This window comes from Podarcis pityusensis, assembly GCF_964106645.2.
Source record: "Podarcis pityusensis genome assembly, chromosome: 10".
Taxonomy (NCBI): domain Eukaryota; kingdom Metazoa; phylum Chordata; class Lepidosauria; order Squamata; family Lacertidae; genus Podarcis; species Podarcis pityusensis.
In genome coordinates, this window is record NC_138035.1 from 3,809,205 (window position 1) to 3,822,624 (window position 13,420).

General features: G+C 47.6%; 2 protein-coding genes across 2 annotated transcripts in view; both read right to left on the bottom strand.

The window, feature by feature from the left end:
- LOC308486279 (uncharacterized protein) overlaps positions 1-10,839 on the bottom strand; it is an 80,009-nt gene extending 69,170 nt beyond the window's left edge. The window contains exons 1-2 of the mRNA XM_081022949.1: positions 10,708-10,839; positions 9,177-9,268 (exon numbers count right to left, since the gene is read on the bottom strand). The gene's annotated coding sequence lies outside the window, so the exon portion shown is untranslated. The remainder of the gene's footprint in view (positions 1-9,176; positions 9,269-10,707) is intronic.
- LOC308486283 (uncharacterized protein) overlaps positions 908-13,420 on the bottom strand; it is a 28,236-nt gene continuing 15,723 nt past the window's right edge. The window contains exon 4 of the mRNA XM_081022964.1: positions 908-6,547. Coding sequence (XP_080879090.1) covers positions 4,615-6,429 — 1,815 coding nt within the window. The 5' untranslated portion in view covers positions 6,430-6,547 and the 3' untranslated portion in view covers positions 908-4,614. The remainder of the gene's footprint in view (positions 6,548-13,420) is intronic.

The window sequence follows — 13,420 nt, forward strand, 5'->3', positions numbered from 1 at the left end:
AATTAGGAAAGGAGTACGACAAGGCTGTATATTGTCTTCCTGCTTATTTAACATAAATGCAGAATTCATCATGTGAAAGGCTGGTCTGGATGAATCATGTAATAAAAAATTTAAGGTCTTATATATATAATAAATGTTCATAAATGTACCAAGCAAGCGCATACATAGATATGTCAACCACATGTCTGGAGCAGCACAGGAAGACCGTCCTGAAACCATTTTGACTCCCAAACTGACCAAACGTTTTCTCTGCAAGGAGGGAGTGGGTGAGGGAACCTTCCCATTGTCTCAGGAATTGGGAAATCACCATCTCAAAGGAATGGCCAGACTACCAGTAAAGGGAATCAGATAAGGCATTATCAGATAACCTGGCAGACAGGAAAAACAACAACATTCAAATTTCTGTTGTAGACCACCTTTTTTGTGATGTAGGTATGATGTTTCTGGGGGGTGGTCTGGGGTTACACCCCTTCTGTGATGTATGTATGATGTATGGAGGGGTGGTCTGGAGCTCCAGGGCAGGGAATTTAAAATGTCTATATAAAGGCAGGCACACCTTTGTTCTGGGTCCTCCTCCTTTCCTGCGTGTTAGGGGAGCACCCTGTTGCAACAGATCAATCAAGATCAGGCTTACTAGCTGCTTTGCCTCTCAATATTCTCTGGTTGCCTCTGTTGTTTTTTCCTACCGATGGAGAACCTACAAGGGTCTCTATAAAGGGCTCTTCTTTCCCCCATAAGGGAAGAAGGGCAGCTTTTGTTTACAACAGATGGCACCCCAGATGGGACCTTCGGTTGGACGAATTCTGGGGGCACGGAAGGACTGGTGATCCAGCGCACACCAGGCCATTTGCCAGGAGCAGCCACCAGTCCTCTAGTGACCCCAGGGTCTGGAAAGAAGTGGAGTTCCAGCGGGGCTAACCAGAGAAAGCAACGCTTCATCAGGCCGGCCACAAATTGATTTATTTTTAACATAATCTTTATTGATTTAAACTACACACATATACAAAGAATTTACAATCTCATACTGCAAAAAAGACAATTAAGAAAAACAATTAAGAAAAAAGGAAAGAAAATACAGAAAAAGGAAAGCAGAAAAAGCAGATTTATGTGCATAAAAAAACTTAATCTTCCTAATTAAATAAAAAAGACTTCTGACAAAATGAGACTTTCAATCATTCTCATGGTACTGTTTATACTGCCGTTGTTTTCCCCCACAGTTTTATATTCTTTAATATTGTTCCAGTCTACTCCACAAACAGCATTTGTTGTGTTTACAAGTATCACTCAAGTTCTGCTAATATGGTGTGGTTGGTACAATATGATCTTCTATAATCCTCAAATATTCTCCATTCTCCAAATATTTTCTGGTTCAATACTCCTCTAACTCTTCCCATCAGTTTTGCTAGTTGTAAATATTCTAACATGAGTATATGGCTTCTCTTGGTGATGTCCACAAGGGTATTTTTGGCTCAAGTAGTCCTTTATATTTCTTCCAGATTTTATATCACAATTTTCTTATCACATGGCTCAAAAATCCCCTGTGGACCTTCACCTTTCCGTATATTAAAGAAGTGTGCCATCCAGACCGATTCTCGTGGCCTTCCCAGTCTAATAGGTCCATATCTTTTAGTGTAATCCAGTCTTTTATCCAAACCAATCCTGCCACCGCATGGTAGAATTCCAAATCTGGCAATGCAAAACCTCCTCTCTCCTTTTGATCTGTTAATAACCGGTGTTTAATTCTCCGTTTCTTTCCACTCCATATAAATCTAGATATTTCCCTTTTCCACTCCTTAGAACAATTCATTTCTCCTAAAATGGGTATTGTTTGGAATAAGAAAATCATTTTGGGGAGGATATTCATTTTCACAACCGAGACTCTTCCCCAGAGTGAGGGATGGAGTTTGGTCTAGGTTTCCATATATTTTTTTCCATATATTTTTTACTAGAATCATTCTCATATACATTTAAACTTTTATTTGAAATCCAGATCCCTAGGTATTTAACCTTATTTTTAATTTCCAGGCCTGTTTTTTCTTGAAGTTCTTTTTTTTCTTCCATTGTGAGGCTTTTTGTCAGTAATTTAGTTTTTTGGTAGATTATTTTCAGCCCCAGGCCGGCCATAAATTAATCTAGTAAAAGACCCTGGGATGGCCAGGAGCAGCGCATGCGGACGTGAGTCTAGGAATGGAGAAGATTGTGGGCGGGATTCTCTGAAACACCCAGCAACCAAGATTCTCATCCTTTGCTGTATCTTTTGCTGACGGTCTTCACTCCCAGCCTTCCTGGCAAGAGGTAGCGAGGAGAGGGAGGGGAGAACGGGAGACTTGGGGTTCTGCAATTAGAGAGGCAATGAACTGCAAGGGGAGAACGCCAATCAAAGCTCTCATTCCCTGTCGGTGAACCTGAGATTTGAAACTTTTCCTTTTTCCCAAGGAAGACGCCCCAAGGCTGGTCCAAGTGGCCACTTTGGATAGCAAGGGACTTGGGCTCGGTTTCCAATTTCTCTTTTTCTCGTAAATGCAGCTGCACCGGCAGCACAAAGATCCGAGAGGAAGTGACTGGTGCACGTCAGAGCGCAAGGGCGTTTACAATTCCTTTCCTTTCTCTCTGGAGCAGCCGGATTTGGCACTGGGCTGCCAGGCGTCCAATGGAAAGGGACTCTTTTCCATTGCGTGTAAGAGGCAGAAAAGATTGGTGGGACCCCATGGGAAAAAGAGGGAGAAGGACTTTGTAGAGTCTTTCGTAGAGAAGACAAATGACTGTCAGGACAAGAAAGACCTGGGGAAATGCTGGCGGGTTTTTGTTTTGGTTATGGCTTTGCTTGAAAAATGGGATCCCCACATTCTAAGAGTTATAACCGCCAGACGCATAAGCATGTGCTGGTCGCAGCAGGAAGGGGGGGGGTCTCCCTGGATGCTTCAGCAGCCGGCCTCCTATGGGTCTCCAGGCCCCCTCCTCTCCTCCCTCTGAGCCTGAACTGTTCTCTGCCCCAGACTCTTCCCGCTCACCAAACCCTGTTTCCTCCTCAGCTTGCAACACCTCCCCTTCCGGTCTGCTCCATTTTCTCCCTCTTTCTACTCATTGTCATCCCACCACCAGTCCCCAGGATCTGAGCCTTTTCCCCTTGTTGGTCCCCCAGCTTGTGCCTCCCCCCCCCCTCACCAGCCAGTCCATGACAACAACAGCAGCCACAGCACTGTGGTCCTCTGGTAGGAAAACTCCTGAGTAGCATGATTGAATCAAAACTTCTGGGACTATGGAAAAATACTCTTTCCCAAACCCTAGAATAAGCAGGAGCTCTGGGGTTGCCCCATGGGGTTCATGAGTGAAGATGCCCCCCCAGGAGACTTTCCTGGTACCTGCAGCCCCTCCTTTCCCCTTTTGAAATTAGGCTTGGGGGGAAATCTCCCATTCAATTTCAGTATTTCAAGTTTTCTTCAGAACGCGCAGGAGGCAGCGATGAAGTTCTGGTGAAGAAGCAGTGTTTGGAGATCATGTGGTGGTGGGGGTGAGAGAGTTTGGTGCAAAAACCAGTCACACACATATGCACCCGTCTTGCATTCTTGAGTAGAGCAACTCCAGGGCATAAGCTAAGTATTGGCAGGGTAGGGGCCACGTGTAAAGCAATTCCCATGCTGAGGTCAAAAACACAGAGGCAGCAGGACTTCTTTAGTAATAGTTTACTGAGCTTTCAAAGCCTGCAGTTCTCACTGGGTCCCCAGTGAGGCACAAAACTTAGCTCCTGAGAGCAAATCCAGTTTCAGCAGTAAAAAAATACACCACACAGGATATCCGGATCAGGTACACATACTGGCATAAGGGAGCAAGGGAGGAAAGAGGCTGGAAGGGCACAGGGCAAAGGATGTGTGTCTTTCGCTTCCTGTCGTCTGGGAGGGAAGTCAGGAACTCGGCATCTGCAGGGACTTCACGAAGCAAAGCTTTCTGCCGCTCCTTGCAGGCACATCCCAGAAACACACACTGTGATCTGTGGTGTGTTGCCATATCAATTGTTTTTGAAAGGTTATCATGATGTGGTCAAGAAACCAGTAATGGACAATATATCGCCCAGCCCTCACTGACCACCAAGTAATCCAGATAAACCCTCTTCCCTTCTCTATCGAAAGGTATATTACATCTTGGATTATAATCACATTGTTTGACATTGCCTTCAATATTTCATTACTATACAGTTTTACACATAAATACCAGAACTTCACATACACAACATGTTTTAAAGACCAATTTCCTGGTGAGTTCATTTCTGTGAAGAAAAGAGTGGACTCTGAGAGGAAGATGTCCCACACTCCATACATTTAAATGGGTTCTTACATGTGAGAGTCTCTGGATGTTCCTTAAACACTCCATTGTAAATAAAGCACTTTTTGCAATCTTTTCATTTAAACTGCTTCTCCTCTTTGAGTTTGTTGAAGGTTTGACGGGTTTCAAGTACTAAAGTTCTTCCTGTCCGTGAGTCTGTTGATTTAGAATTTCCACTAGGACTGAACCTCTATCTACTTTCCTGATATTTATAAGGTTTGGCTTTTGTTTGAGTTTGTTGACATAAATCCAAGGGTTCCACTCTGACTGGAGCTCCTTCCACAGTCCATACATTTAAACAGTTTCTCCACTGTGTGTCTGCTGATGTTTTCTAAGGTGTCCATTCTGGCTGAAGCTCTTTCCGCACTCCATGCATTTAAATGGTTTCCCCCCTGTGTGAGTCTGTTGATGTCTTCTAAGTTTTCCATTATCACTAAAGCTCTTTCCGCACTCCATACATGTAAATGGTTTCTCCCCTGTGTGAGTCTGTTGATGTATATTGAGGTGTCCACTCTGACTGAAGCTCTTTCCACACTCCATACATTTATATGGTTTCTCCCCTGTGTGAGTCTGTTGATGTTTTCTAAGTTTTCCATTATCATTAAAGCTCCTTCCACACTCTATACATTTATATGGTTTCTCCCCTGTGTGAGTCCGTTGATGTGTTCTAAGGCTTCCATTCTCAGTGAAGCACTTTCCACACTCCATACATTTAAATGGTTTCTCCCCGGTGTGAGTCCGTTGATGTGTTCTAAGGCTTCCATTCTCACTGAAGCACTTTCCACACACCATACATTTAAATGGTTTCTCCCCTGTGTGAGTCCGTTGATGTGTTCTAAGGCTTCCATTCTCACTGAAGCACTTTCCACACTCCATACATTTAAATGGTTTCTCCCCTGTGTGAGTCCGTTGATGTATTCTAAGGGTTGCATTGAAACTAAAGCTCTTTCCGCACTCCATACATTTAAATGGTTTCTCCCCTGTGTGAGTCCGTTGATGTGTTCTAAGGCTTCCATTCTCACTGAAGCACTTTCCACACTGCATACATTTAAATGGTTTCTCTCCTGTGTGTGTCTGTTTATGTATATTGAGGTGTCCACTCCGACTGAAACTCTTTCCACATTCCATACATTTATATGGTTTCTCCCCTGTGTGAGTCCGTTGATGTTTTCTAAGATTTCCATTATCACTAAAGCTCTTTCCACACTCCATACATTTAAATGGTTTCTCCCCTGTGTGAGTCCGTTGATGTGTTCTAAGGCTTCCATTCTCACTGAAGCACTTTCCACACTCCATACATTTATATGGTTTCTCCCCTGTGTGAGTCCGTTGATGTGTTCTAAGGCTTCCATTCTCACTGAAGCACTTTCCACACTCCATACATTTAAATGGTTTCTCCCCTGTGTGAGTCCGTTGATGTGTTCTAAGGTATCCATTATCACTAAAGCTCTTTCCACACTGCATACATTTAAATGGTTTCTCTCCTGTGTGTGTCTGTTGATGTATATTGAGGTGTCCACTCCGACTGAAACTTTTTCCACATTCCATACATTTATATGGTTTCTCCCCTGTGTGAGTCCGTTGATGTTTTCTAAGTTGTCCATTATCACTAAAGCTCTTTCCGCACTCCATACATTTATATGGTTTCTCCCCTGTGTGAATCCGTTGATGTGTTCTAAGGTTTGCATTGAAACAGAAGCTCTTTCCACACTCCATACATTTAAATGGTTTCTCCCCTGTGTGAGTCCCTTGATGCTTTCTAAGTTTTCCATTATCACTAAAGCTTTTTCCACACTCCATACATTTATATGGTTTCTCCTCTGTGTGAGTCCGTTGATGTATATTGAGGTGTCCACTCTGACTGAAGCTCTTTCCACACTCCATACATTTATATGGTTTCTCCCCTGTGTGAATCCGTTGATGTATATTTAGGTGTCCACTCTGACTGAAGCTCTTTCCACACTCCATACATTTATATGGTTTCTCCCCTGTGCTATTATGTTGATGTCTTCTAAGTTTTCCATTATTGCTAACACTCTTTCCGCACTCCATACCTTTAAATGGTATCTTCCCTGTTGGAGGTCGTTGATGTGAACTATGTGTGCTCATTCAATGAAGAATATTACACATTTTAATTTCTATTCCTAATGAAACGAAAGGTGCACCATTCCCTGGAGTTTTGACTGTCTTCTCCATCTCCTTCTTCAGAGTGGGAGGAAAGTAAATCCTGTTGGGTTTCAAGGAAGAGAATTAAGGGAAAGACAACACATCAACCTCCATTAGCACATTCTCCTATTTCAATGTCTCCTACACTCCCTCACCTCCTACCCATGTTCCCAATTTTTAGGAACTGAAGTTGCCATGTCAGATGATAGTAATTCAAGAGCACCTTTCCAAATCCTCAATCAATGTTCCATAAAGCAGCATGATTTCTTAAAGAATGATGTGCTGTCTGATCTCGTGCCCATCTTCTGATGCAGGACTATCCTAAAATGACACTGAAAAGCAGGATATTCAAGGCAAAGAGATAAACTGTAGTTAGTGGAATGTGTAGTACCTTGAAAATGTAGTATTGATTCACTAATGGCCTGAAGTTGTGTTATTTCTGGGGACATGAATTTATTCCTGTTCTGTCTTAAAGATCATAATCATACGATGTCATGGGGTGTTAGGGGAGCGGTAGTACCTTTGGTGGGGGAAATGTCATGTTTCACCTTTGGCTTCCAGAAGCTGTCAGCATGCAACAGGGGCCACAATCCCAGGAACGGCTTCAACCGGCCAGCTAAACCAAGTGAGGATAGCTGATGGGTCTCAAATTCTTGGTGGGTTGGGAAATTCTGCTGTGGGTGATGGCAGGCTCTGGTGGATGGAAAGGATGAGAACAACAGTGAATCCCACAGTCAAGAAGGCAGATTGTGCCCATTCTGCAGAGGAAAGTCAGGGCAGATGGGGCTCGTCAACCGGGGAAGGAAGCCCAACGGGAAGGAAATCTCTGGTCGTAATACTTTGGTGCACTCCCTCACTTCCTCTTGAATTATCTTCAGGAGAAGAAAATGCTATGGAGGAAAACTTACAGAAATCCAGAGTGGACTCTCTAAGACGGTTGGATGGTGTCCTGGACACCTACTTCCAGCAACTCCGATGGCCCCTTGAAAGCTAATGAAAGTCTTGGGCCTGGAGCTTTTGAAGGGGTAGGACCAGGAAAGCTTCTGCCACCATTATCCCTCCAATTGCGATTCAGGCCTCATCATACGACAGAAACTTCCCTGGTTGCACTGCTTGATGATCTCCGGTGGGCTAGAGACCAAGGGGAAAGCTCTTTCCTGGTTCTGCTGGTTCTCTCAGCAGCTTTGGAGACCTTTACCATGGTATCCTTCTGGACCCTCTAGGGGATCTGGGGGCACTGCTGTGCAGTGGTTCCCCTCCTTCCTCCTGGGCCATGTCCAGAAAGTGGTGTTGGGGGATGAGTGTTCAGACCCCTGGGCTCTCACTTGTGGGGTGCCTCAGGGCTCCGTCCTCTCCCCCATGCTTTTTAATATCTATACGAAGTCACTGGGAGAGATCATCAGCGGGTTTGGGCTGCGTGTTCCCCAGTATGTGGATGATACCCAGCTCTTCCTCTCTTTTAAATTGGAACCAGTGAAGGTCCTGTGTGAGTTTCTGGAGGCACTTGGAGGATGGATGGCGGCTAACAGATTGAGGTTGAATCTTGACAAGACAGAAATACTGTCCAAGGGGAAAAGGGGGCAGGCAGATGTGGGAGACTCCCTAGACCTGATGGAGGTAACTGTGCCCGAAAAGGAACAGGTGCACAACCTGGGGGTCATTTTGGACTCACAGCTGTCCATGGAGGCGCAGGTTAATTTTGTGTCCAGGGCAGTTGTCTGCCAGCTCCATCTGGTATGCTGGTTGAGACCCTACATGCCTGGAGACTGTCTCCCCAGAGTGGTGCATGCTCTGGTTATCTCCCGCTTGGACGACTGCCATATGATACATGGGGCTATCTTTGAAGGTGATTCGTAAACTGCAACTAATCCAGAATGTGGCAGCTAGAGAACAGAATGGGAGCAGCCGCTGAGACAACATAACACCAGTCTGAAAGGATCTTCATTGACTCCCAGTACATTTCTGAGCACAATTCACATTGTTGGTGCTGACCTTTAAATTGCTGTGATTGCATTTTTCAGGCATAGATTCCTGTTATGCCTTCTGTCACAAATTTATTTGCTGAAGGAATTTTTTGTTGTCTCTGAAGTTTTTTTCCTACTCTGATAATTGTATGTCGGACTTGCTGTGGAAATCATTATGGAGGAGCAAGATCATTGACCTAAAGCCCTAAACACCCTCACTCTCTGTAGACCTGAAGGAGCGTCTCCACCCCCATCGCTCAGTCTGTACACTGAGGTCCTCCTTCGAGGGTCTTCTGCTGGTTCACCCCCCCACCCCCATTGAGAAGCGAAGTTACAGGTAAGCAGGCATAGGGCAAGGAAATGGGCAACTATCTGACATTTAGAAGACAGCTGAAGGCAGCCCTGTATCAGGATGTTTTTAATGTCTGATGTTTTACTGTCTTTTATATGTACTGTAATTTGCCCAGAGTGGCTGGGGAAACCCAGCCAGTTAGGCAGGGGAGAAATACTACCATCATTCTTATTATATTGTGATTTTTTTGTAGATATTTTGGAATTCGTACTGCAATATCAGTTCATGAAATGTTATGGGTGGAGAAAATCACAGGGATGCCGTAAACGGTAATCTCACCCACAAACTCTCATTCACATACAGTCTGTAAATTTGGGGAGGTCACACACCTCACCGGTGCTAATACTGGCAGTCTTTGGCCTGTATAAGCACACCTTGTATGTAGAGCCTCCAGCCACAAGCACTGTCTACCATGAAAATGGGTCCTTTGGGAAGAATCTCAGCTTGTCAGTCACTTTGACACTGCCTACAAAGAATAACAGGAACAGAAATGCTTTTGAGGTGCAACTTCTGTATCAATCCTGAGAGCCATTCCATGGACTCTGCACCCCTGTTTCTGATGACAGGTGTACATTATCCTCATCCTCAATGAAGCTGGCAGTGGAAAAGACATTAAAGATGGAAGCCTGAGAGAGAGGAAAAGGTTTCTGGCTGATTCCTGGGTGGGATGGCAGAAACAAAGAGCCGCTTCTGAGAAGGCCTCTCCCCTCCCCTCTTCCTCTTGGCATTTCCTCTCCTCTCCAGGAGGACCCATTGATGGACTTGGCAGAATGGCTGTGTCTGGACAGGGCAGGGGCTTATGGGGTGGGAGGAGGATAGAGGTTGCAGGAAGGAAAGGGTGGGGGGACACGACCCCCCACTTTCCAGGGATCCCACTGGTAGCTTTGAAGGGGTGGCCGATTCTTGGGCGGGAGGAAGAAGCCAATGCGGCCCCTCCAGAGAATCCCGGCAGGCGACATGATGGAGACAAGCCCCATCATCTACCTAGCTCCCCCCCCCATTGCTGCCCTTCCCTGCCCCAGGGATGCTCCCCCTCCGACTTCCTCTACCCCCTCCCTCTTTCCCTGAGTCTCCCCTGCACCCAGAGGCCGCCTTGGCGTGGCTCACCCTCACCCTTCACGCCCCACCTCTCCATCCAGAGGACAACCCCCACAACACGAAGCACACGGGGGTCTCTATCCAGGCGTCCCTCGCGCCCATTAACCCTTTCATGGCCCGCCTTTCTCCGTGCAGATCCCACAGGGCCCCAGGGATGCCTGTGCTGGGGAAACGGGGCAAGGAGGCCTTCGTGGGGACCCCCTGGGTGGGGGTCCCATGTCCGCCGCTGCCAAGGCGCCTAAGGGGCCCACGAAAGATGCTTTTTGGGAGCTGGCGGGGGCCATGATGGAGACAAGCCCCAAAGACTGGACTACCTAGCTCCCCCCCCCCCATTGCTGCCCTTCCCTGCCCCAGGGATGCTCCCCCCGACTTCCTCGACCCCTCCCTCTTTCCCTGAGTCTCCCCTGCACCCAGAGGCCGCCTTATCGGGGCTCACCCACCGCTCGCCCTGCACGCCCCACATCTCCATCAAGAGCACCCCCCCAACACGAGCCACACGGGGGTCTCTATCCAGGCGTCTCTCGCGCCCATTAACCCATTCATGACACGCCTTTCTCCATGTGGAGCCCACAGAGCCCCAGGGATGCCTGCCTGGGGGAAACGGGGCAAGGGGTCCCTCGTGGGGACCTCCTGAGTGGGGGCACCATGTCCGCCCCCGCCAGGGCACCTTAGGGGCCAAGGAAAGCCCCCTCCGCAGCACTCGTGCAGGGATCCAGGCCCTGCCCGTGGGGCCCACGAAAGGCGCTTTGGGGAGCTGGCGGGGGTCTCTGGGTCCTTACCGCCCCTCCCCCCCCGCAATCCCTTTACCTCTTTGTCCTCGCTCCCGATTCTCCTTTCCTTTCCTGCAACATCCACGCGGGTGGGGTGTCCTCCCCTGCCTCCTCCCTCCCCTTTCTGAAAGCGCGCGCCCCTAGAGCTACGGCGCAGAGAAGCAATCCAGCGCAGTTGCTCCACTTGCGGGAGAAGCAATCAGTTTGGGAGGGGAGGAGGAAGAGGAGGAGGAGGAGGAGGAGGAATGGGTGCAACGTATGGGGGCGGGATTTGGGGTTGTGTGGGAGGGGTGAGAGAACGATGTGCCGGGAGGGGAGGGGAGGAATTGCGGGGGGGAGGTTTCCCTCCTCCCCTCTTCCATCTGTGGATCACGAGAGCGGGGGACGGGCTGATCCTGGCAATCCAATTACAAAGTGGGGTCCCCCCGCTATAATGTTTATATTGCAAAACCCTTCCCTCGCCCACCCCACGCCACGAGCCGTGCGCCCGTGTTTTAGGTATTGGTGCTCTTCAGACCAGGATGGGGGGACAGTTATACGACTCCCCCAAAACCCCAAGTCCCCACCACCTCCTCTGACTAAGGCCGGGACAATGACCGTTGACACAGGCACCTTCCATGCACAACAGCAAAGAGGCTCAGAGAAGCAGCCTATACAATTGTAGCAAGAGGCGGATACCATGAATCGTACTGTGTCCTCCGAGTATCCAATATAGAAAACTGTAGAAACGTCCGATAATCGCCAAAATTCAACGGTTTGACGGATGTCCTTGGTTCCCACGACTAATGACTCCTCTGGAATTGGGGTCTCCAGGGCTCCCCCTGACTCCATAATCCCTTAGGAGGCAGGAGGCGATCAAGGGCAGCACATGCCTCAGGAAGAAATCCATCGGGATGGTGGGTTGAATCCTGAGGCATTCAGAGGAGAAGCGGAGGAAAGCCTTGTAGTTGGGGGGGATGTGTAAATACTATTATGGTTCTTTGGGGAAGAGGGTAGTTAAAAGGTATGGGAAATTGGGGTTCTTGACAGGGCAGGGTGATGGGCTCATGTTTCTAAATTCCAAACACTCCTACTTTGTGACACATTTGTGATGTATGGATGATGCTGTGAAAAAATGTATTGTGGGAAATGGGAAGAGGTCTTAAAAGTTCATGCAACCATATGCAATTGTTGTAAGAATTTTAAGGTCTAATATATATAAAATAAATGTTCCAAGCAAGTGTTTTAAACAAAAAAATCTGCCCTTTTCCCCTTATGGGGTATCTAAGAGCCTATATAGAGTCCTTACGTAGGTTCCCTATTGGTAGAAGAAAATAACAGTGGCCAACCAGAGAATATTGAGAAGCAAAGCAGCTAGTAAGCCTGATCTTTATTGATCTGTTGCAACAGGGTCCTCACTCACCACACGCAGGAGGGAGGAGGAACCCAGAACAATGGCACACAAGGCCTTATATAGACATTTTAAATGCCCTGCCCTGGAGCTCAAGACCACCCCTTCATACATCATACATACATCACAGATGGGGTGTAACCCAAGACCCCCCCCCCGATACATCATACCTCCATCACAGAAAGGGCGGTTTACAGCAGAAATCTGAGTGGTTTGTTTACCTCCTGTCTGCCAGGTTACCTGTTAATGGTCACTTGATTGGATTGCCTGGGGAGCCTGGCCAGTCTTTTGTGATGATAAATACTTAGTATCTGTGCCAGGTCACAGCCTCACACCCTATTCATATCTTAAATGTGCCCTTAAGAAAGGATTTGTGAAGGAAAAGACAATGGGGAGGCTCCTCCCATCTCTTCCTCTCTTTTAAATTGGTACCAGTGAAGGCAGTGAATTCCCTGTGTGCCTTTCTGGAGGTGGTTGGAGGATGGATGGCAGCTAAGGGATTGAGGTTGAATCCAGACAAAGGAGGCAGGTGTGGGGGACTCCGGGTTCCTGATGGCGTAACAGTGCCCCTAAAGGACCAGGTCATCACCGTTGAGTATTGGGGTCAGTGCCCCTATTCCTCCAGCAGGAGCGATTGTGGGGCTTCCTCGCCCGCTTCCATTCAGCTCTGCCATTCTCAAAGGGCAATTCTTCTTCAGCCATTGTGGGAGCAGACGGGCTGGAAGCTGAAGCAGCTTCCCTTTGAGTAGACTCTTCTTTGCTTTCTGCTGACCTCAGTCTCTTGGATTGTGGCCAGCTTTCCTCTTCCATTTTCCTGAATGCTGAGCAGTGTTGGATATGTGGGGAAGCGAAATTCACCCCAGAATTTTTCCGCAGGGTTTCCTCCGCAGCACAGAAGGATGGGGGGAGGGAGGAACACATATTAATAAACGAACACTCCTATGAATGGAGAGAAGCAGAAAGTGGAGTCCCCTATAGATCAGTTTTGGGACCTGTGGCTTTTCAACCTGTTCATTAATGATCTAGAGTTAGGAGTGAGCAAAGTTTGCTGCTGGCAGTAAATTGTCCAGGAGTGTTCAAATAAAGACAGAATGCAAGGAGATCCAAAAAGAGCTCTCCAAACGGGGTGATTGGGCTGAAAATACAGTTCATTGTCAACGAGATTCAAGTGAGGCATGTTGGGGGGCAGGGAAACACCCTCTTAATATCATGTGCAGGATCATGGGGTCTGAACCGGGTTTCTCTGTGTTCTCTAGGAGACCAGGGGAGAGGGGAGCTGGTCGCAGCAAGGGGAGTCTCCCTGGTTGCTTCAGCAGCCGGCCTCCTCTGGGTCTCCTGCCCCCCTCCTCTTCTCCCTCCT